The 25,409-nt window shown below is 35.0% G+C and overlaps 1 protein-coding gene across 3 annotated transcripts in view; it reads left to right on the forward strand.

Moving 5' to 3' along the window:
* LOC150099909 (uncharacterized) overlaps nucleotides 1–25,409 on the forward strand; it is a 101,328-nt gene that overhangs the window by 58,555 nt on the left and 17,364 nt on the right. For 2 of the 3 annotated variants that reach the window (XM_090402532.1, XM_090402531.1), the window contains exons 3-5: nucleotides 2,253–2,333; nucleotides 7,060–7,208; nucleotides 20,142–20,315. In XM_090402532.1, the coding sequence (XP_090258658.1) occupies nucleotides 2,253–2,333; nucleotides 7,060–7,208; nucleotides 20,142–20,315 (404 nt within the window). Of the gene's footprint in view, nucleotides 1–2,252; nucleotides 2,334–7,059; nucleotides 7,209–20,141; nucleotides 21,246–25,409 lie in introns of those variants that run through there. The other variant, XM_090402530.1, reaches the window with a different exon arrangement.

Below are 25,409 nucleotides of genomic sequence, written 5' to 3' on the forward strand. Positions count from 1 at the left end.
AGCACATGGACATTTCGTCTAAGGAGAAGCAGATTCTGGTAGGCCTTTAATGCAATGCAGAACCAAGGATAGATAAGTAGACTTTATTTGTATTTTATTGATTGTGAATGAATGATTTGTGCCACGTTGTAAAACCAGAGGAAGGAACGTTAGTGATAATAATTATGACTGAACTGCAGTGATCTAGAGAGGGTTACCTTAAAATCTTACTGTCTCCTATTGTGATAGAGTTACATAATATGTCCTAGAAGGTTAAGAATATGTTTAAAGTAAGGAATTGCTATCAATGAAGGGATTGTAAAAGATATAAATACTATCTTGTGTGGTTTGATTGAACTACTAAAAAATAGAGAGTTATTGTGATAATCATGCATGATTAAGGTATTTAAGGGAAAATATAAGAAATCTTACTTCAGAGGTTTAATCAGTTTGAGTATACTTATATTATTGTATTATTCTAATTCTATCCTGACTGTCAGGAACTCCCTTAAGGTGGGAATTAAGCTTATTGTATTGTATGTACACATTTATGATATCTAATAAACCTTGCTTTTGTACCCAACTAAGACTATCTGTGATTTCTGGAATCCGATATACCGCTTATAAAAAAAGTATTACGATAGGCGGGAGACTAGAATAAGAATAGATTTTGGCCACGTCTGCATAATTACTTGGTATCACTTAAGTATTGTCTTGAGATCACCTCTTGATTGACAATATGTTTAATCTAAAAGCGCTAAGTGGCACAGCGAAATATAAATTTCATAGTGTTTTACGAGGGGTTGATCTCAGACAATCAGATACTCTGGTATGGGCTCGATCTTGGGGCAATTCCTTTGTCCCCCAGATGTACCACGTGATACCCGAATGAGAGTTTAACGAGGATTTGACCCAAAGACTAAAGGATAGACATATGAGTAGAAAGTAAGACACAACACTGCCAAGTTTAAACGTGGCCGTACCAGCCTTGAAGATGATCCACATGAAGGACGTCCAAAAAGTGTAACAACACCAGAAATCGTTGATCAAGTGCACAATATGATATTGGATGAGCAGCGAGTCAAAGTGCATGAAATTTCTGAGACTATAGGCATTTCAAAAGAACATGTAGGATATATTTTGCATGAAGAATTGCATATGAAAAAGCTTTGTGCAAGATGGGTGCTGCGCTTGCTCATAGAAGATCAAAAACGCACTCGCATGAAAATCTCTGAACAGTGCTTGGAGCATTTTAACAAGAATAAAACTGATTTTGTGCGTTGATTTATTACTATGGATGAGACTTGGAATCACCAGAATCCAAACAGCAGTCAGAACAGTGTACAGAAGCCAGTTGTTCAGTTACCAAAGAAGATAAAGTCTGCTCCATCAGCAGGAAAGGTCATGGCATCAGTGTTTTGGGATGCTGAAAGCATTTTGTTTATTAATTATCTTGAAAAGGATAAAACAATAACTGGAGAATATTATTCCAATCTTTTCACCAGACTAGGCGAAAAAAATCATCTTTCATCAATGCACCTGCCCACAAAAGTGTTTTGGCAGTGGGAAAATTAAGGGATCTGCCCTATGAATTGTTGGAACATCCACTTTACTCCCCAGATTTGGCTCCCTCTGACTTCTATCACTTCCCAAAACTAAAACTCTTCCTCACTGGTCAGTGTTTTTCTTCAAATCAAGAGGTGATTTGCAGCTGTAGAGAGGTATTTTGCAGATCTTACTGAGAACCACTACATGGACGAGATAATGGCACTGGAGTAAATGTATTAGTCTTAAGGGAGATTATGTTGAAAAATTAAAATAATTTTCAAATTATAAATTTGTTTTTTCATGGTTAGGCCTAGAACTTTTCACATCACCCTTGTATAATATAATATAATGTAATGTAATGTAATCTTATAAGAAATAAAAAATTAAATCTTTATGGACTTATACGCGTGGATAGGCTTATGTGTTGGTCAGACATGTTGTAATAGGTTTCACGGTATGATAAGAACACAACAAACTTTGTGTTGTGTGCTCTGAAGATGCTGGATATAATACCAGCGAAATATTAGCTTTTAAGTTAATAAATAGTTATTTTCTTAACCATCTGTGTTCTTATCATACCGTGAAACCTATTACAACACTTTATGGACTTATTTTATTCATATGACATGCTGTATAACATTATGTATAATGAAAACACACACACACACACACACACACATATATATATATATATATATTAATTTTTATTTTTGCTTTCTTTGCAGTTGCAATGCTTATGAAACCTGTTGTGGTCCTATGTGCTGTCGATCAAGAGCGATCACTTTTTATCAGCTTTGGTATTTTTGGTAGGTAACAATGATTCTAGCCTGAAAATTATTCTTATCATCAGAAGCTTATAGAGTCGTGACTAATCATGGAAATTTCCTATTATTTATTAAAATGTGTTTCACAAAATTGTCTTAAACTGTGGCAATGTTAATAGACTTGGAAAGCATTTATTTTTGTAACTTACAACAAAAATACTTGAAAAATAATAATCTGATGTTGAGGCTAGCAGGTGAAAAGACATACTGTCAGAAAGCTCCTGAAAGATTTGTGATTTTTGTTGATTTATTAAGTGTTTTCTTAGATTTAATTGTGTATTTTTAGTATATTATTGTAGTTTTTTTTTTGCATAGTTATTGTACTAAAGCATTTTATAACATAATTTCATAAATATTATTAGTGTTTACTACTCTTAAAAACTCGTCGTAACAAGACAGTGACTAAAGCTAAAGTTGTTGCTACTGAGGAGAGCATTTGTCCTGAACAAAAGCACTGCTGCAGTGATGATAATTTATCTGAGGATACATTGACATTAAAAATAGCTCAGTTAAAAGCCAAGCCTGGTTGGCCAAGTGGTTAGTGGATCTGCTCCGTAGCCAAAAGGCTGCAGGTTCGAATCCTGCCATGGGCATGGATGTTTGTGATTGTCTGTCGAAATACTGTTGTGTGCAGTAGATGGCATTGGTGTAGTTGCAGTTGGCAGATTGAGTTGGTGGAGACAGAGTTGTAGAGTAGATGCCCTCCCTCAATGAGTCTTTGGACTCCCTGGAGGTGTCATGTAATAATAATAATAAAAAGAAATTATTAGGAAATTGACCAGGGAATTGGAAAATGTGGAAAAACGTTTGCCTAAACTTCAACAGGATAAGAATTTTTAACAAAATTTTTAACAGAATTTTTAACAAAAGAGGAAGAATTGTTTGTGTAAGTGGTTAATAATTTGGCTAAATGTTTAGCTAGTTTATATGTAGGACTGTTTATACTATCTACAATAGGACGTATCTTGTTTGTGTATTTTAGGAGCACCATATATTCTGGGTGTTTTAACGTGCAAGGGTTTGAGTTTTTTGACAATTTCTTTTGGCCAGGAAGTGACTTTGTTCAATAACTTGCACACCTTATTCTTTTGTGAGTTGGTGGGATCTCGATTTATGATATGTAGACTGGTCTTGGAGCAGTGTATGCATTTTGCTTTCTTAAAAACACTAACCCATAGAGCTAGAGCAATCTGTTCCAATGACATTGCTCTTACTGCTGAACTTTCTCACCTACGACACACCTTCTTAACCAACGGTTATAATCCCCATAAAATAGATAACATACTAAATGCTACCCAGAAATCCTCTCTATCTACCACAGAAGACTACAACAAAACTGTCACCATCCCATACATTAAAGGCACATCTGAAAAGATATCTAGGGTGCTTAACAAACGCCAACTACGCACGGTATTTAAACCTTATGTAAAATTAGCAACTCTCATCCATTCACCTAAGGACAAATACACTCCTTTATTACATCCAGGAGTCTATGAAGTGCCCTGTTCTTGCCATCAAGCCTACTATGGACAGACAGGAAGAACTGTGGACATCCGCCTCAGTGAACACAAAAAAATATATCCAACACTTTCGCTATGGCAAGTCGGGTCTGGCAGACCATGCTTTGGATACCCCCTGCACACAGGATCAATTGGAAAGAAACAAAAGTGATGCACAGAAGCCTCTACAAATCAGAGAGGTTGTTCCTGGAATCAACAGAAGCCTTAAAACATACTCCAAACCTTAACAAGTATGGCTGTCTAAATCTACCAAAGATTTGGGAGACAGACATCTTAAGATCAAATTAATATTTATTACTTTTATTTTATTTAATTTTTTCAAACTTTCTAAGACTATCATTTGGACTACTATTTCAAAACTTTGAATTTTTTTTTTTTTTTTTAAACCTAGATGGCGCCATATTAGGACTTTAGTCTTGTGTTGCACGCTGCAATTACTTTTACTAGCCCCCTGTTACAACGGATTGTGATTGTTTTGCATTTGTAACAAACTTTGTGTTGTGTGCTCTGAAGTTGCTGGATATAATACCAGCGAAATATTAGCTTTTAAGTTAATAAATAGTTTGTAATAATACCGTATTTTGCATGTCTTTTTTTTTTATAGAGTGAATTTTTTTACCGTGTGACAAAATGGGTCCCAAAAAGAAAGTTAGTGAGGGGGGAAAAAAAAGAAAAATTTTCTCTATTGAACAGAAGAAAGAAATAATAGCAAAACATCATGAAGGTGTGAAAGTTATGCAACTAGCTCAAATATATGAAACCAGTCATTCTACAATATCAACCATTTTGGCTAAGAAAGAAGAACTTATGGTGGCTAAGGTTGCTAAGGGAATTTCAAGGTTGAATGTTTAAGGGCTTCTTTTTGAGCAAATAGAAAAATCTATTACTAATTTGGATCAAAGAAAGAGAAATGGCAGGCGATACTATATCTCAGAATGCAATCCGTCAGAAAGCTAAACAGATTTATCAAGATTTGAAAAAGAAGACTTCAGGATCAAGTTCTGAGGTAGACGATGATGATTTCAAAGGTAGCAGAGGTTGGTTTGACAACTTTAAAAAAAAGAACAGGAATTCATAGTGTGGTCAGGAGAGGCAGTGTGGAGAGGCAGCTAGTGCTGACAAAGCAACAGCAGATAAATTTGTCAATAGCTTTACAAGAATTATAGAAGAAGGAGAATATCCACCTCAACAAGTCTTCAATTGTGATGAGATTGGGTTATTTTGGAAGAAAATGCCCAACAGGACATATATCACAAAAGAAGAAAAAAACACTTCCTCGGCATAAACCAATGAATGATAGGTTAGCATTGCTTTTAGCAGCAAATGCAAGTAGAGACTGCAAGCTAAAACCAATGTTAATCTACCACTCAGAGAATCCCCGAGCATTCAAAAAGTTCAATGTCTCTAAATATAATCTCGATGTTTTGTGGAAGTCTAACAGCAAAGCCTGGGTCACAAGAATAGAATTTAGAGACTTGATTCGCGAAGTGTTTGGGCCAGCTGTCAAAGCCTATTTAGCAAAACAATCTGCCTCTAAAAGCCATTTTAACCTTGGATAACGCACCAGGCCATCCAACGGGTATACAAGAAGAGCTACCAGAGGAATTATATTTTATTAAGGTGATTTTTCTTCCTCCCAAGACTACATCTCTGATTCAACCTGTGGATCAGCTGTTAATTGCAAATTTTAAAAAAATTTACACAAGGGCACTTTTTACCAGGTGCTTTGAAATGTGTGAGGCTACCAACATAACCTAAGAAAATTTTGGAAAGAAGAATTCAACATTGCCATAGCGATTAGGCTAATTGTAAAGGCTTGGCAAGAAGTAACAATGAAATGTCTCAAAGCAGCATGGAGGAAACTGTGTCCTTCCTTTGGTAATGAAGAAACTTCAGATGAAGGACACATTGGTAAAGAATATTGTGGCAACTGCTCATGATCTTAACTTGGAAGTAGAGGAAGAAGAAGATGTTGAAGAATTATTGGAGATGCATGACCGAGAACTGACTACTGATGAGTTAAAAGAACTTTTCAAGCAGCAATGTGAAGAAAAGGAAATGGAAATTTCATCTGAAGATGAGGATGGAGAGAAAGAACAAATTACGACTGCTGAAATCAAAAATGTTTTGGCAAAGTGGGAGGAAGTTCAAAATGTTGCTATGAAATAGAATCCAAACAAATCTGAGGTTATCAGAACTGCAGATCTATTTAATGAAAAGTCCATGCAGTTTATCAGAAACATTTTAAAAAAGAGGCAGTAGCAAACAACCCTAGACATGTTTTTTACAGGTCCATTTGTCAAAAAACTCCGAAATGAGCCCAATTGTCCTTCTGGTGAAGATTGATAATTAAAAACTCTTTTCATGAACAATTCATTTTATTAATGTTAATTTTTTTGTAGCAGATACATATACTGTATAATAAATAAATTATATTTACCATATTTTTATGATATTTTAAATGAGTTTTATCTGCATTTTTAATATGTATTGTGGTTGTGGGGAGGAGCCGGAACAAATTAATCGATTTTCAGTTAAATCTTATGGAGAATCGCGCCTTGGATAACGACAGTTTTGGTTAACGACGGTAATCCGTTCTAGGATTACCGTTGTTAACCAAGGCACCACTGTATATGAGTTTGTAAGTCAGAAAATGGGAATAAGATATGAACAGTTACTTTAATTAAAAAATGCAGTATTTCATCCTAATTACATAGAATTTCTTGGTATAAACTAGTAAACAAACCGCAAAAAGTATCAAAGATGACAATCACTATGTAGTTCTATAAGAGTCTGATGACTTCAAAAATATTTCTGCATTGCATTGTTGAGCACGTTGTGTGTGTTTATGCAATCGCGTACACATGTTTGGCTCGTGATGGCTAGGATGTATTTCGACAAGTCAATACTTGGTAGTTTATATTTAGATGTATATTAGGATGAAACATGGTTTTAATGGCAAGTCGGATCTGGCAGACCATGTTTTGGATACCCCTGTTCACATCTTATTCTGGTGTTTTTTGCCTTACAAACTCTTATTTTTATCTATCCATGAATTGGCAAAGTATACATGCTTATATATCTATATATAGATATATCTCAGTTTCTTTTTTTAATCATGTTTTAATTAAGCAAGTATTGAATCCCAGTATATTACAAGCTTTATTATTTATTTTTATTGCTTATAGGTTAATGGTTATTCTGATGTTGTTGCTTTGCTCTGGAGGAGGATGGTGGTATCGCTTTCGTTACAGAGGCCAATTTAATGGCCAATCACATGTAGCTTTTCCTGTCACTACTGTTACACCACAGAGAAGAGGATATGTATATGGAGCAGGTAAATAGGAGGAAAGAGGGAAAAGTATGAATTAGGGATTACATATAAATATATATTTTAATAATTAAATAACTTTTGGGAGGTTATTCTCTTTCATTTAAAAAGTCTTATAAATACATTTTTTTAAGAATTTGATTTATTAAATGGACAAGAAAATTCTGATTATATTCAGGTATTTTCAATCTACTCTTTAAACAAAAGTTTATTAAAAATGAATGTAAATAATTTTTTGCATATAAATAGGATGGATACTTTTACACTAAAGAAAAGTGTGTGTAAGTATTCAAAGGAAATTAAAGTTTGTGTTTCCTCATAGAAGGAAATGGAAAGAACTTTCACAATTATACAAATCAGGTAATTCTGTGTGCACTAATGTTTAAAAAACAAATTGACATAAAGTCATAAGACATAAGAGTAAGCTCAATAGTGTGGGCGGTTCCACTGGAACAAAGATTGTGGGCTCTCTTGGTAAGAGTTTTAATAATAACAATATTATTAAAACTCAAGGTAAGAGTTTTAATAATAACAATATTATTAAAACTCAAGGTAAGAGTTTTAATAATAACAATATTATTAAAACTCTTACCAAGAGAGCCCACAATCTTTGTTCCAGTGGAACCCCCCTCACTACTGAGCTTAACCACATACACAGCACTTTCCTCTCCAATGGCTACAGCGATCACAGTATCAAAAAAATAATCAGTTCCTCCCCCATTCCCCGTCCTTCTCATCAACATGATTTTAAAAATGCCATCACCATACCCTACATCCGTGGCACATTCAAAAAAATAGCCAAGATTCTAGAAAAGTACAACCTACACACAGCACATAAGCCCCACTGCAAACTTGCTACCCTTATCCGTTCTACAAAAGATCAGCTCCCTCCTCTCTCTCTCTGCCTGGAGTTTACAAAGTACCCTGTTCCTGTAAGCTGGCATGCTTTGGACAGGCAGGCAGATCAGCATCCATCTGCCTGGAAGAACACAAGTCTTACATCTGTAAACACAACTATGGTCATTCAGGCTTGGCTGACCATGTCTTGGATGCCACCCACAGGGTATCATGGAAGAAAACCACCATGCTCCACCATAGCAAATTCAAGAACGAGAGACTATTCTTAGAAGCAGCAGCAGCAGCTCTCAGAAATCAACCAAATCTTAATAAATATGGTTGCATTAAGCTTCCGAAGATTTGGGAAACACTCATCACCAGAGGTTCCACCTTACATTCCAGGCCACCTACAACCGCCCTGAGAGGGCACTCCACCTAGATAGGACTTTAGTGTCACCCACGTGGTTGAGCTTAGTATTGTATGATATTTGTGTTCATGTTACATTAGTTGTTTTTGTAATCCCCGTACATGTCCTCGTGACTAGGACGAAATATAGGAAGTATTAAATTCTGTTTTAATCCTTTCTGAGTGTTGTAAAAAAATCCATTAAGCCTCCAACTTGAAGAAATGAAGGGTTTGATTGTTGGTACATGCCTCTAGAGTAGGGATCCTGAATTATCTAATCCTTAGCATAGCCACAGTGCAAATACCAATGGAGATGGAATTCGTTTAAAAAAAAAAAAAGTAATAATAATATTTTGAATGTCAATCGTGTAATCCTCCTATAATATAACTTGAAAAAAGTTGATAATATCATATATTTGAAACCTTATGGACAACATGTTTAAAGAGTATCTCCTCCTGCTGTGTGTTTCCTCCACTGCTCTTTATTTCACCTCTAAAACACAAGTAAAATCAAATAAATATAGTGTCACTATATTTAAAAAACTTCAAAAAATCCTACCAAGAAAATTTTAACACATGCACAGAAATCATCAAATTTCTGATATGTGTAAACAGGGGTGCAGGATACCATGATAGTTCTAGATGAAAAGTTTACATTATTACTACCTGTTGACAGTTTACCTCCAAATTAGTCTGGTATCTATTGCAATAATTCTGGTATAACTACAATAAACTACAAGGTAAAAGTTTTATTATTATTGTTATTATTCTACTAGGTTCTTATGCAGTATGACATACTTTATCATCAATAAAGATTTTTTTTATTTGAAAACATATTAACAGAACGATTTTTAATGCATAAACTGATGTTGATATAATTGTTGTTAAACTGATATTGCACATCACGTTGAGATGTGATACACTCATTTCATTGTTGATCCATTCTGTGTAACATCTATGTATAAACTAGTTCTAAGTATCTTGGGTCCTTTATGGAGGCCAACGACAGTTTCTTTAGGATCTTCTTTAAGCTTCAGCTTGCTGCATCTACAATACTTCATTGCAGATAGTCTATGTATGCTGTCCATTGTTTTCTTGGTCACTCATGTTTAATGGAAAAACAGACATCTAAACCCAATAATAATTAACTAATTTATTTAGCTAATTATAAGCCAATCTTTTGCCTTGGTCACCAAGCCATCTTTATGGGCAGAAAGAAAAATATCGAGTATGTGTGCACAGGCATGTTAGTAGAAAAGCAAACACAGACGATTGTAAAAGACAGGCTCCTACAGGCACCCTCTATGGCTGCGGTGATGGACACTTGCTGGCAGTCTCAAAATGATGGTTTCCTAGATCTGTACCCAATGGAAGAAACCTCTCTCCTATGTATAAATAGATTTAAATCAGACTGTTTCTGGAATCTGCCACAGTACTACAGCATTCCCCAAAACTGAACAAATTCATCTGGATCACATTGCAAAAAAAGTCAGCAGGTGTCCATCACTGCACCCATATAGAGAGCCAGTTAGGATTTTAGGAGCTCGTCTTTTACAATCAGTCTGTTTGCCTTCCTGCTAGTGTGCCTGTATGCACATGCTCAATGCATCTCTTTATGCCTGTGGAGAGATGCTTTAGTGACGAGACAAAATATTGGCATAGTAATCTCATTAACTTAATAAATTTTGTTAATTATTCGCTTTAGACATCTATTTTTAATTTTTAAAAAATGGATCAAAAAAGAATACTTAAACTAGCATAAACACATAAACATATTAATAAAATGGTTTAAAAAAAAAAAAGAATACTTAAACTAGCAGGAGAATAGAAACCAGATATGAAAAGATCATTTGTACAACTTGTCCTTTGTAATATGCAAGCTGATACCCTGTCTAATCCCACAGCCATGTTTGCACTGAGTCTTCAATATCGTAAGTATGTCAAATTTGCATATCTTTATTATTGCATCAGCTCCTGTCAGAGTAGTATTCTCAATTGAATGATAGACCCTTACAAAGTAATTATTCAATAACTCAGTTATTTCATATGCTTCTATCACATCGCTACCCTCATCACACTCATTAAAGCAATTCTTCCATAGTCATTCTTCCTTTTACTTGCAACATAGTGAAAGAACTCTATGAGATTTCCTTTGGCCTCCTTGACTAATTTTTTTCTCATAATCCGATTCCTTATCGTGCTGGTCATCACCTTTCTCCTTATATACCCTCCACAGCATTTTTTTTTTTTTTTTCTTTTGCTGCTCTTGTTTAATGGTGTTACTCATCTATCTAACTCTGACTTGATTTATCCTCCTGACCTTGGGTATACAGTTTGTGCTTGCTTCCTTCAGATGCCATTTAATCATCTGTACACTGCTAACGGCTCTCACTTGCAAATTATAATAGACAAGAAATTATATTCTTGTTTTAATCCTCTACTCAACCATAAGCAAGCAAACAAAGGCTACTTGTATATACGTAGGCTGTTCAATAAGTAATAAGACTATATTTATACAGAAAACAGATTACTTTTAATCGTCATCATTTACATGGTCTTTTTCGAAGTAACTACTGTGAGACGCGATGCATTTGTCCCAACATTGCGTCCACTTCTTAAACACGTGAAAGTCCGTTTTTTGAGAGTTCTTTCAAAACCGCCTCTGCAGCTTTTACACATGCTTTGTTGCTTTTGAAATGGCGGCCTCTTTGTGGTTTCTTGAGCTGAGGAAACAGCCAGAAATCGCACGCTGCAAGATCAGGACTGTATGGAGGGTGTGGTAGGATATCTGTGTTGTTCTTCTGAAAAACATCCACTACACAACCAGCAATATGTGGCCGTGCAATAAGAAGCCATTCTTCAGCAATGGACGCTTCCTTTTGACGTGCTTGATGATAATCACTGCTGTGTTTATCATTGTCTCTGTGATGGACATTGAAGGTCTTCCCTCACGTTCAAGATCTTCCACATTTTGCCTTCCTTCCTTAAAAGTTTTATGCCAGCGAAAAACACTTGCCCTCGACATTGCTTCATCATGGAAAGCTTCGAGTATCATGTTAAAAGTGTCCGATGCTGATTTTTGCAAACATACACAAAATTTAATTGCATAATGCTGTTCCGAGGACGCTTCCATTTCGAAGACTGGTCACACCTCATAGGTACGCCGAAACGAGCTTGTATTTAGTCACGTGATGACACTGCCCGTATACACCATCTATCAACCTCTTTTGTTAATACAGACAGCAACATTTCTTTATTCCACAGAAATTAATATTGTGATGAGTTTCGCCACAACAAAATTAGTCTTATTACTTATTGAACAGCCCACGTAGATACTGTTGACTTAACATCAGTGATGTTAATATCCCATAATATCACTGCTAATGTTAATACCATAGTAATGTAATGTATATTGCTATACATTATGGGAAGAGTCACTACCTTTATTCATGTCTCTTCAGTGGGAGCTATACCTAGGAAAATACTGAAGTTTAAACCAATGTAGGAGTCATATATTTTTCATATAAAGTAATAAAATGGTAGTATGTGCAAACTTGATTTGTTTACACAGGGTTAAACCAAGAATATAATTTTTGTCAGTTATAATTTACTTGATAACCAAGAGAAAAATCTTCCTACACCTACCTGTGAACTATAGTATTTTAAAAATATGGTGGTCCAGCTCCTCCTGAAGAGATCTCACTAAGGATCAACACCTTTCCCATAATGAACATATGCGTACACATCCAAAAAGGAAGTGTGCTTTTCATTATGAGATAATAAGGCCATTGATGTGAAGTCAGCATCCTCTATATACAAGAAACCTCGTCATGAAGATACTTAATGTGAAAACTTTTGGCTTATGCTTGGGTATAGGTTTAAAGCAAGAATATAATTTTTTTTTTATGTAGTTTACTTGATAACCTAGTGAAAACACTTTTTGCCTCCTTTGCTTACAGGTTCTTATGCCATAGCATTGCTTCAAGTTGCCTCCAGAGCTTCTCATAATTGCGCTATAGTTCCACGTGTACCCCTTCTTAATTGAAAATTCCAGATGTCTGGCAATCTCTCATGTCAAGGCTACATGATCATCCTCCCCAATCAGAGACAACTTGGCTTACCTTGGTTATGGATGTTCTGATTTTATGAACAGATCCAGCACTCTCAAACCCCCAAGTCCCCTCCATTACATAGGTAATTATCAAGTAATTATCTCTTAGTAGGTGAATAAATTCCATTTCCTTTCCACCATGTGACCTTTCCTTCTTCCAGTCTATATCGCTGTAGTTGAAGTCCCTCATATAATTGTTGGACTTGTACTTATTATGTTAATTTGCTGATGCACATCTTCCATATCATCCCTTGTATGCCCCCCCCCCTCAGCTTATAGGAGCAACCAACTGTATATTTTTGTCCTTTTAAATCGCACCAGATTTCCTCATATGGATTGCCATCCATTTTGTTTTGGTTTCAATTTATCTGGTATCCTTCTCACCTTCCTTCTGTCTATCCTCCCTGAAAATACTGAATGTACCTGTTACATTCTGTCACTGTAACTACATCATCTACTTTCATTAAATTCTCATTAATGTGTGTAACTGTTGTTGAGGTTGCACCAACAAGTGCCAAAAACTACTCCCTCTTATTCCTGACACTTCTAGCATTAGTATATGTTGTAGCAGCCTCAACTATATTTATACCTTGTGTTGACTAAAAAACCTTTATAAGAGCATTTCGACTGAAGATAAGTTAGTCTGCATACAGAGGCGGCAGGATTTTACTTCCTGTGAAAACAATCAAACTGGCCAGAAGAACCACACAATTTACAGATGTGTAATACACTAGTCTCATGCCCTTAGCATTAATATTACTTCCAAGCCTCCATGGAGTCTAGAGACTCATGGCAGGAGGTGAAATACAAACACAATAACTATCATACCTTACCTTGAACACATTCAATGGTGGAGCACTCATCACCCATTCTGGCAATGCATTCCACTCAATCACTACCCACTGAGCATAAAATCTCTTGTTCATATCTTTACTCACATGACCCTTGTACACCCTCTTGGAATGACCCCTGGTTCTTACATCACCCATCCTATGCAATAATTCCCATGTCTATTTGATAGACTTCTCTCACTATCTTATTACATCTATCATCTCTTCTCCTTCTCCCCCTATCCACCAAGCTTTGAAGACCACATTCCCTCAGTTTGTCATCATACTCAATATTTCAGAGTCCTGAGACAGTCTTAGTTATTCACCTCTGCAATCTCTCTCTCTAGTCAGCAGGCTATATCACCTATTTAGCCAGCTGACCAGATCTGTGCACAGAAATCCAAATGAGGCCTAATTAGCCATATAGAGTGGAACTATCACCTCTTATCCTTACATATCAGCGTTTTTCGCATTATAGCAGTGATTTTTTGGGTTACCCTTACAACTCTCGTAATGCGTCCCCTGAACTTCAGTTCCCTGAAACTACCTCCTCCACCTCCTGAAGCAAAATTCCTCCAATGTGGTAAACCTCATTCCATCTTCTCTGGCCACAGTGCATAACTTTACACTTAGCAACATTGAAATGACATCTCCATTCGTCAGCCCAAAGTACAAACCTATTCAAATCCTCTTGTAACAATATCATCAAAATTTCTTGACATTACTCTTCCTAATTTACCATCATCAGCAAAGAACTGAATGGCTCCTTCCACACCATATCATCTATATATCATTGATATATATAAGTTAAACAGTAGTGGTCCCAGAGCAGAACCCTATGGTACCCCACTTGTCACCTTCCTTTTTTTGAAACACTGCTTCCCCATACACAACTCTCTGACTCTTATTAGTCAACCAGCCTTGTAACCACGCTACCAAATCATTATCCAAATGCATCCTGCACAATTTCAATACTAGTTTATCATGTGATTTTTTTCATGTAGTACTATCATATCCTGTACACCCCCTTGAGGGTACATGGCAGGAATTTGATGATGATGATGTTTATCATGTGGTACTCGATTGAATGCTTTAGCAAAATCTAAATGAATCAGTTTAACAGCCTCCTTTCCCCATCCAATATGACAGATCATCCTGTTATAAAATGTAACCAAGTTATTGAGCATGACCCTCCTCTAACAAACTCATGCCTTTATTTTCATCAATCCATGTTTGTAATCTGTCCCCAACCAGCCTCTCTAACACCTTCACCATTGCACCTGATATACACACTGGCCTATAGTTTGAGACTACTGACTTGGATTCTTCCTTATACAGTGGCACTATATTTCTGTCTTTCAACTCTTCTGGGACTGTTCCTGTTGCCAGACTTCTGTTGAACAACTAATTCAAGGGTACAGCAAGCTCTTTGCACATCTTCAGCAGATGTGACATTTGTTCCATCTGCAGTAACTAAAGTCAGCCTGAAACTCAACATCAATAGAATTAAAGATCGGTACTATCAACATAAGAAGCCTGAATGGCAAAGAATTGAGCTAGCTGAGGAATTAAATAAGTACCAGATCAACATAATAGGGGTGACAAAAACTGGTCAGATCTTTCTGAGCAATAAATACAAAATGTTATATTCAGGCAATAACAATCAAGGAAAAGAAGGAGTAACCATAGTATTCAATACTAAATACGAGGCTAATCTTCTTGAATGGCAGGCAGTCTCAAGTAGAGTGATGCAGGCAAATATGAGAATGGAGAACTGAACACTGAGACTTATTTGCTCTCAGATGTGAACTCTAGACAAAATACACAAAGATTATTGAAGAAAAATGAAAGAGTTTGAGAACAGGAATCAAACCTTGGAGATTTAGTGGCAAACCTTTAAGAAAACCATGATTGACTCAGCCAGAGAGTCATGTGGTGAGGTTGTCTGCAAGGATAGAAAAATTAGAACTCCATGATGGACACAGGAAGTTAAAGAGGCAATAAAGGAAAAGAAGAAAACATATTAAAAGTTCCTGGCAAATAAGTCAGCTTGTGCTCTTAGAGAATACAGAGACAAATGTAAGAAAGCTAAACACTCTGTAAAACTAGTTAAAAAAAAGTCATGGGAGGACTTTGGCAAGAACATAGAAAATAAATATCAAGAAGGTGGTAAGATATTCTGGAGGTTTGTTAAAGAAGCTTAGAAAGAGGAAAGAGTGCTGTAAAAGGAGTTAGAGATGATAAAGGTGACATGAAAATGGGAGAAAAAGATATCCTTGAAGTATGGAGTAATTACTTTGAAAAATTGCTGAATGAAACAAGCAGTGATGACAGCACATGGTAAAAAACACTCAACAGGCATACAGTCAAGAATACATATCCATACTTGAAGTATTTCAAGCCATCAGTGGCTTGGAATGTGGAAAGGCAGCAGGAGTAGATGATATTCGACCAGAAATGCTGAAGTATGGTGGTATAAAAGTCTTAAAGTGGCTGCACTGCATAGTTCAGAAAGCCTGGACAGAGGGATGAATTCCCGATGATTGGAGTACGGCTCTCATAGTACCCATATATAAAAAGGGAAATAAAACTGAATGTGAGAATTACAGAGGTATTTCCCTACTGAGTGTTCCTGGCAAGATCTATGCAAGTATACTTCAGAAACGGTTGAGAAGAATTGTGGAAGAAAAGCTTGGTGAAGAACAAGCTGGATTCAGGCCAAATAGAGGCTGTCAGGATCAGATCTTCACTTTACGACAAATAGTCGAGAAAGCATGGGAATATAACAAAGATCTGTATTTAAGTTTTGTCGATCTGGAAAAGGCATATGACAAGATGCCAAGAGAGAAGCTATTCAATACGCTGCAGTTATATGGTGTCAATGAGGCATTATATCAAGCAATACTTAGTCTTTATTTGAGTTGTAAGTCAGCAGTTAGAATTGAAGAAAGTACAGGAAGATGGTTTAATGTTAAATCTGGTGTGAGACAAGGATGTATATTATCCCCTCTGTTATTCATTATCTATATGGATCATATTATGAAGGAAAGTGGTATTAAACATGATATAAAAATTTGAGATGTTAATGTTAGCTCTTTGCTTTATGCGGACGATGTGATTCTTCTAAATAGATCCACTACAAGTCTGCAAGCCCTGACTACATTGAATAACTGTTGTAATAGATATGGTATGAAGGTCAGCATTAAAAAGACAAAGACAATGAAAATAGGTAGAATTGTTGAAAATGTCAACTGTGTTGTGAACGGGGAACCTGTGGGACAAGTAAAAATTTCAGCTACTTAGGCACAATTTTTAGTGAAGATGGTAAATAAAATATGGAAATAGACAACAGAATCAACAAAGCTGGTATGGTAGGAAGTCAATTGAATAAATTCATGTGGAATAAGAGAGAAATAGTCAGAACACTAAATTAGCTGTATACAAGACAGTGTTCAAACCAGTTTTAACTTATGGATCTGAGAGCTGGGTCAGAAGTAAAATAGGTGACCAAAGACTAGAGACCACAGATATGAGAGTCCTGAGAAAGATTAGAGGTGTGAATAGATGGCATCAATAGCAATATAATATTAAAAACGAGGATATTAGGAAAGAACTTGACATTGTCTGCATCCAGGAATGCGTTAGCAGAGCTAATCTAATGTGGTATATTCACTTAAATAGAATGAGTGAGGAAAGATTAGTAAAACAAGTGTTCTCTGCCATGTTGGCAGGAGAACGACCCAGAGGAAGACCAATATATAGGTAGATTGATACGGTACGAAGTGCCTTAGATGATAGAAATATAAGATCTGATAATGTTGGAGTCTTGACAAGTAACAGACTGATTTGGAGGAAAATTGTAGATAGGAAGTTAGTAATGATGTAAATTTTTCATGTAATACTATCATATCCTGTACACCCCTTGAGGGTACATGTCAGGAATTTGATGAAGATGATGATGATAATATTGGAATCTTGACAGGTAAGGTAACAACTGATTTGGAGGAAAATTGTAGATATGAAGTTAGTAATGACGTAAATTTTTCATGTAGCGCTATCATATCCTGTACACTCCTTGAGGGTATATATTAGGAATTTGATGATGATGATGAAATTCTGTACAAGACCTCACTTTAAAAAAAAATAAATAAATAAACTTGGCTACAATAAAACTATAATTGTTCCATACATTAAAGGGATATCAGACAAAATAAACAAAATACTACAAAAATACAATCTTAAAGCCACCTTTAAAACTCCTACAAAACTAAAGAACTTACTCAACTCATCCAAGGATCCACTCCCTCTGCTGGCCCACCCTTGAGTATACTGTATCATTGCACCTATGGTCAAGTTGGCCTTTCTGATCATACCCTGAACACTTTACATAGAATTTACTGGAAAAGCACCTTTTGTTTACATCATACCAAAACATGGTATGAACGTAAATTTAAGGGGGCCTGTGAGATTCTTATCATCATCCTAATCTTAACCATAATGAGGGTCTAAAAATTCCAAGAATATCCCAGGATTCTGAGTTGACTTGTTGGGTTTTGGCAAGGCTGTTATCTTTGATTTATGCCAAAGTTTTAGTATTCATTCATTTACTATTGAGGTGAAGAAATTAGATAGCCAGGTTTTTGTTCTTGCGCCAAGATTAGTAAAAAAAAAATCTGGAAGGATGCCATCAATGCTGTTTTAGTTAGTTTGAGGGCTGCATCAACTTTATCTAGAGTTACTGGATTGGAGTTTGCTGTAGATGTAGAACATGAGAAAACATTTTTGTAAAAGTTGATCTTTTTATCTGGAAATTTTGGGTTAAGATTTTTGCAGTACTTTTTGGGTTTACTTTTCCTTTAGTTCTGTTTGCAGTACTGGTGTCTCTCAATGGAGTACTGACCAAGCCTGACAACTTAATCTGGTAATCTTGAGGGTGTTCATTTCTTCATGCTAGCAAGCCATTTTGTCATAATCCAGGGAGGGACCTTAAGAGGGTGGAACCAGTGTCTGAATAGTTCTGCAAAAAGAATATTACTTTCATTTGACCAGCTTGGTGTGTAGGTCTTTCTGAATCCTCTGGGGGGGATGTCTTTTGCCAGGTGCTATGAGAAGTTTAGTAAATCATAAATTATTAACTGTGGGTGGAATTATCTGAATAAAATCTAGCTTCTGTTAAACTGTTTAACAGTTTTATTGTGTGTGCTTATCTTTGTGTTCTTTCTAATTTCTAAAAAAAACAAAAAAAGCTGTTTATGCTGGGGATTATAAGTCCTATAGTAATTAGGCAAGATCTGTGCTGACTGTGGAAAAAGTGAGGCAGTACTTGGTAGGTTAAGGTGAGAGTGATCCCCATCTTCTAGATTTTAAGGTTCCAAGTTGTTTATTGTTATAGAAGAGGGAGAGGCTGTTTGTTAACATCCAGTCTGTCAGTTGCAGGCCTGTGTTGTTGTTATTGTATCTCCATAATGTACTGTATGAGTTGAAGTCCCCGAGGATGATGATGCCTGAGTCAGGATGGGCTGACTGAGGACGTGCAGAGCTTGGCCAGCCAAATTAGAGGAGGCTTATATACATTTTGCATTGAGAAGTTGTACAGGTGAGTACCAATGAAAATGCATAACTTTGTGAATGTCCCAGAAAAGCTTTCCAGATTTGTTTCGCGTAGATTGCCAGGCCATGTGTCTCATCAGGTTTATCAGTGAGAAAGATATAGCCAGGTAACATTTTTTTGTGAGTTGTGATGAGTTTTTTTTTTATGGAGCAACAATGTTCACTTTATGCCTAGTTCGATGTTCAGCTGGAGGATAGTCAGGCAATTCCTGATGTTCAGTTTGGTTGTTTTCATTCATTTTTAAAGTGATTGAAATGATTTGGAGACTAGTACACTTTTCAAACATAGTCCCTGTGCATAGACTATGGACATGAATGATGTTGACCCAGATGATGTACAAGCTGGTATGTCTACTTTGATGGTGTATGATCATTTCTTGTGGTGTCCATGATACCATTATTGGCATTTGGACTCTGAGGTGAAGTGTTAGTCAGAAGTGGACCTACCTATCTGGTTGCATTCAGCTCCACAACTGGGTTAACTTTATTTAACTTAGTAATTGACTCACTTTCTCCAATGTTAACTTTAGTATAGAAAGAAAGTGAGTCAATTACTAAGGTAATACCTCCCCTTCACAGAATGGTTTCCCCCACATAAAGTATCATATATCTTAACCACTCAAAGTTAAGCACAACCATTTCCAAGTATTTTGGGTCTAGTTTTGGGGATAAGTTATGCATGTTTGTTAGCAGTGATTGATAAATATGCTATCCATGTATCTGACACTTGTGGAGCAGAAGATCATGTAATATTTCGACCTTTGATGTGGACCAAAAATAGGCCTGTAAGAAAAGCTGTAATGCTTTTCTTAATCCAAGTGATCTTAAGTAAATCTTAATCCAAGTGAATAAAATCTAGCTTCTGTTAAACTGTTTAACAATTTTATTGTGTGTGCTTATCTTTGTGTCTTTTCTAATTTCTAAAAAAAAAAAAAAAAAAAGTCCCATTCAAAGCCAGATAGGCATAATGCTATTCTAAATGAAATTCATTATAATGAGAATTGACCTCAAGTAAAAGAGCATGTTTTGATATTGAAAAAATCACTTGATTAATTTTATTTCAGTAAATCAGTATAATTCGAAAAAATTATATTCAAAATAATTTGAATAAATGAATATTTTTGAAAGTCTATTTTGTTTTGTAGGTCCATACTATCCTGGTCCAGTGGCAAATCAAGGGACACCTCCACCATATACTACAACAATTGTAGGGCCACAGTCATATTCTCAAATGGCAGCATCTAGCAGTACTGCTCCTATGGGCCCTCCGCCACCTTACACTGGTCCACCACCTGGTTACACACATGTCCCCAATACAGGTAATCAAGAAATTCATAATGGTAAAAACACTTTCATTTTACCACCAGCAGACACCCAAAATTAAAAGAAAAATTGTTTGATTTATTAACTCTTTTCCATTGTGAATGCTGAAGTGAGATTGAATCTCATCAATTATGCCACCTTTGTGATTTTGTTTGAGTTTGTTCCATACAAAAAAAAAAAAAAAAAAAATGAACATTTTGTTCATTCCATACAAAAGCACAGGGAAAAAATCTTGTACAAAAACAATTTGTCCAAACTATTAACAAGAGAATGAATATATAATATAATTTTATAGCATAGTATGTTTAGCAATTCACCATTTTTTGATATATTTGACAGACATATGTACATTTGTTTGTTTCTCCAGGTAAAAAATAAAAATGAAAATAAAAAAAAATATCATTTTTTAAGGTATATCTTTTTATCTCACTCCAGTAGATTTATTTGCATTTGTTTTTCTGGAAATTAAAAGATATGTTGAAAACATTGTTGGAATGCATGCCGTGCTATGACTAATTTAAGGAGACTAAATAATGAATTTAGTAAAGTGAAAACTTGTACATGTCACCAGGAAATCTGTATGAATCAGAATATTATGCACCTGAGGGCTTTATAAATGAAAAAGTAGTAATAATGTTAAGATTATAAAGATTTTGGTTTTCAAACATATCTATTTTTTTTAGTAAGGCAGGTATTACAACCATTGCCCATTTGTAATAATAAAGTTTGTTCTTGTATATATTTTGAGATATACAGTATTATGTGGAAAGGGATTAACAGCAAGCTTACATCGAATTTTTGAGAACAGATGTAAATCATACCCTACCTATATGTATGATATTGCATGTGTGTGTGTATATATATATATTTTTTGCCATTAAAAGACAATCGAGTTTTGTTTTTATAAGAAATAACTTTTGAATTAAAGCAGCTAAAATTCTCTTTGTAAATATGTGAAACTTCTTTTGAATAGCAGACAAAACTTTGGTGATACAATATCTTAGTTGATAGCAGTACAAAATCCCTGAAATAATTGATGCTTTCAAAGGAAATAGTTTTATTTTATTCTTAAAAACATCTAACATTTGTTTTTATTTAAGTATTAGAGAACAATCAAATTATTAATTTTTTAGATTACTCTTAAAATGGCAGAAATTTAAATATGCCTTTAAAATCTAGAACCAATGAAGGCTTTATGACTAATATATTAATGAATATTAAGTGAAATGGGATAAAAATCATATTTTGGAACAATAAGCCAATAAAATTTTCTAGTGTAAATAAGTCCTCGAGGGATATAATTTTTGTCATTTGCTATATCATTTTAAAGGTTTTCAAAGTAATTTTTTTAATGATCCTATCCACATAAAGTTGTAAACCTACAGTAATATACTGGCTAAGGAACCCTAGAGAGCTTTATAAGCCTCCATGCCAAACTGGGGGGGGGGGGGTCTCACTATATGTAAAGAAAATCATCTACCACCTCAAAGACACTCCCAAACATCAATCATTTTGGTTTCAAAGCAGATGTTATTCACTCAGCCAAAGGCCAACTAGACATCCAGAATATCATTTTCAGTTACAGAAAAACTGAAAACAGTTTTTCTGTAACTTTTATGATCTTTGATTCTTTTGCGGTACTCTTTCCTCAATTTCTGAGCATTCTTTGTTGATTCCAAAGTGATATTTATCTTTTAATTCTTTCCAAAAGCTTTCCATGTTTTTTTTGTTAACTTAGTAACTTTCTTATGTTTCTCTATATTCTTCAAGGATTTATTTTCTGACTAGAAACCTTCTGTAGGATTTCTTCTTTTAATGGACTGCTTGTGTAATTTTCTATGTCTACCTCAGAGTTCTTATTTTTCTGTTCTTGCTTACATAGTTCCTTGGCTGAGTTATTCATTGTTTTCTTCAAATTGTGCCATTCAGTCTCTAATGTGTTTTCACTCTTCATTTTCTCTCTCACCTAATAATGTATTATTAGAGTAATGTATATTTGAGTTTGTAATTTGTTTGATTTTGAGTATTTTCTAAACTTCTATGCATTTTTTTTCCCTGGTTCAGCACTTATTTTTATAACACTCAGAATTGGATGGATCACTTCCTGTTGCAAATCCCTTGTACACCCTCCTCCTGGACCAATCTGGATATATCACCATTAACAATAATGTAATTGATAAGACAATTTTTGCATGACCAGATTTAAGGTTGCTGTGATCCCTAAGCTAGAACTTTTAAGGGGCTGTCCCTCTACTGAGTAAGTTTTAGGTATAATATCTTTTTTGGGGACCCTTGTAATAATGTGAGGCTCTAAGTTGTAGCTTGTTTAGCTTATCTGTAAGCAGATATATTCATATTTTAATGTTGGAATGGTATTAGAGATGTCTAGTTCATATTCTGAGCAGAAATCTACCAGGCATTATTAGCATTTCCTTTTTCTTCAGATTTTTCAAAACATTTCTATAGGTCTAGAATTCATGTCCCGTTCTGTTTCCAGCAAGAACTATTTTTTCTTTATGTCAACTGCTCTTTCTAATGACCTCAAAAATTCCTCTGTTTCTTCCTTGCTGGCACCTCATTGTCTAATTCCAATTTTTAAATTTGCTGCATTGCTTTAAAGTGGCATCTATTCAAGAAGTTTATCATGTTGCTGAATTCTGTAGCTATTCTCATCTGAATAAATAAACTTATAATTTATGAGGATCTTCCAAAGCATAATAGTCTTCTTCATCTCAGCAACTGCATTTATATCAGCACAGTATTTTTATAATTCCTCTGTTTGTCAAAACAGAAAATTTTCTATTTTGTTGAAAAGAACATTAGGGAGCACCTATATACTTGAGTAATGTCCCAGCTGGTATAATATCTAATATATTCTGCACATGATGTGTTACACCATTATATGTATTTTTTTTTTTTTTTTTCAGTCAATATAAAATAAGTTTGGTTAAGTCCCAAATTTCTACTCCATTTTCATTCATTTAGCATTCAATAGAGTATGCTGCAGGAAGATAAGGACTTCACATTATGCAAAGTCCAATTACTTCTCCACATTCTGTATAAGCTGTGCAGGGATCTCCTTCCAGCTAACTATCTTTGATCTTTAAGCTAACTTGAAAGCAGAAGTTTACACTTGAAAATCTGTATCAAAAAGCATTAGTCTACATACAGTATATCAAGCATGACCCATTCAACATAGTTGCTTGTAGTGTTATGAAATTCTGTTTAACATATCATGCTGGGCTGTGTGGTGTGCATCAGACAGGAACTCACTTGACTACATCATTTCTGCATTAGATCGACACAGTTTTCAAAATATATATATATATATATATATATATATACACCCAATTATCCATTTACATGGTAGATTGGTTCCAGAAAAATCCATGTAAAAAAGAATACAATGCATATGAAAAAAATATATGAAGAATCATATATGAAGAATCCAAGAATGGTTCCAGATGTGAAAACCCAATACAAGCCATAAGTTATTTTCAAAGAAAACATGAAAATCATTGAATAAAACACTATTTAATTTTAATTGAATATTTTTTTTATTTTAAATACTTATTTAAAGTATATACATATGTATCTTTCTTAAAGAAAATAGTGTGCCACTAATAAAACCAATTCAAAAAGGCCCAAATACACCTGCGCATATGATTAGTTACATTTTATTCACTGTCACTTTCTGATAGTAGCTACATTCTTTTATGTGAGACTGGAATTGAATCGCTTCCATCACTTGAAACACTTTGGCCTTCCTTTTCATACTGCAATGGCAAAATATTTTCTTCAGTAAAAGGAACTAATTTTTAATTCTGAAGGTTGATTTTTTTTTTTAACCACGAACTCTAATTAATTGTTGAGATCCTGTTTTGACTAGATCTTTGTATAATTCATCATATCGCACCATACGTGACTTCATTTCACGTTTAAACTGTTCAGCTCATTCAGTATTTGGATCATGTGCAAGTAAATGACTTTGCAATTTACTAGCCATTTGAAGCCCTTCTTTAATTAATCTTGCAGTGAGTAGAATCTCTTCATCATCATCATCACACACATTCTGGCCAAGTAGCTTTCCAGCATGCATTTAAAGTTGATGGTTTCAATTCTGATAATGCTAACTTAGCAAGTTTGATGCAATCCAAAATCGAAAATTTCTTCCACACATCAACAACTGTCAGTAGATTATTCTTATCTAATTTATCTAAAATGTATTCGAAATTTCTTCTTATTTAGTAAATTTTGAAGGTAGCGATCACACCCTAATCTAGTGGTTGTATTAAGGATGTTGTATTAGGTGGCAGAAAACAGAATTCCACATTCGGGTGTTCTAAAACAGGATGGCCAGGCTCATTGTCTATAATTAATAAAACTTTAAAGTCCAGATTTTTTTTCACCATCAAATAGCGTTTAACTTTTGGAACAAAACATTGAACCATTCATTAAAAATTTCTTTTGTTACCCAATCTTTTTTTGTTTGCCTTCGAGTTAACACGTTACCAGTGCGTGCACTGGTAACGTGTTAAAATCTACTTTCATTGCATTGCCCATGGTCTTAGATACGAACAAAACACAAGACGTGTAACCATTTCGAATTGTAAACAAGAAATGATTGTTTAGTAAACAGCTTAGCTCCTTCCAAGCAGCTTTATTTAGGTGGGCCTCCCATAATGGACCAACTTAATTTCGAGGAATCAGCATAGCACCCTTCTGCTTCCAGGAACGAACAGCAAATGAATATAACAGATCATCTGTCGGCTTAACTTTGGAGAATCGTAACTACAAAAATTGATTTTTTTTTGTTGTTGTTAACACAATTGTCTGCATTCTGTAGCATAGAGCAATCCCTGATATTTAAAATATCGAGGGAGTTCCCCAGAATTCAAGTTTAAGAATTCCATTATAATTATCATTTCCTAGAATGGTACATATGTACTGTTCTAGAAAATGATAATTATAATGGAAATACCCTATTTAACAGAACTAAATCCAAACTGAAATTTAAAAATAAGCACCAACTGAACCGTGTTAAATCAAAATATGCCGTGTAAAAACAGAATTGCTTTTGTTTTCAAAAT

Source organism: Typopeltis vanoorti, chromosome 13, assembly GCF_054136105.1.
Source record: "Typopeltis vanoorti isolate ZY-2024b chromosome 13, IOZ_Tvanoo_1.0, whole genome shotgun sequence".
Lineage (NCBI taxonomy): Eukaryota > Metazoa > Arthropoda > Arachnida > Uropygi > Thelyphonidae > Typopeltis > Typopeltis vanoorti.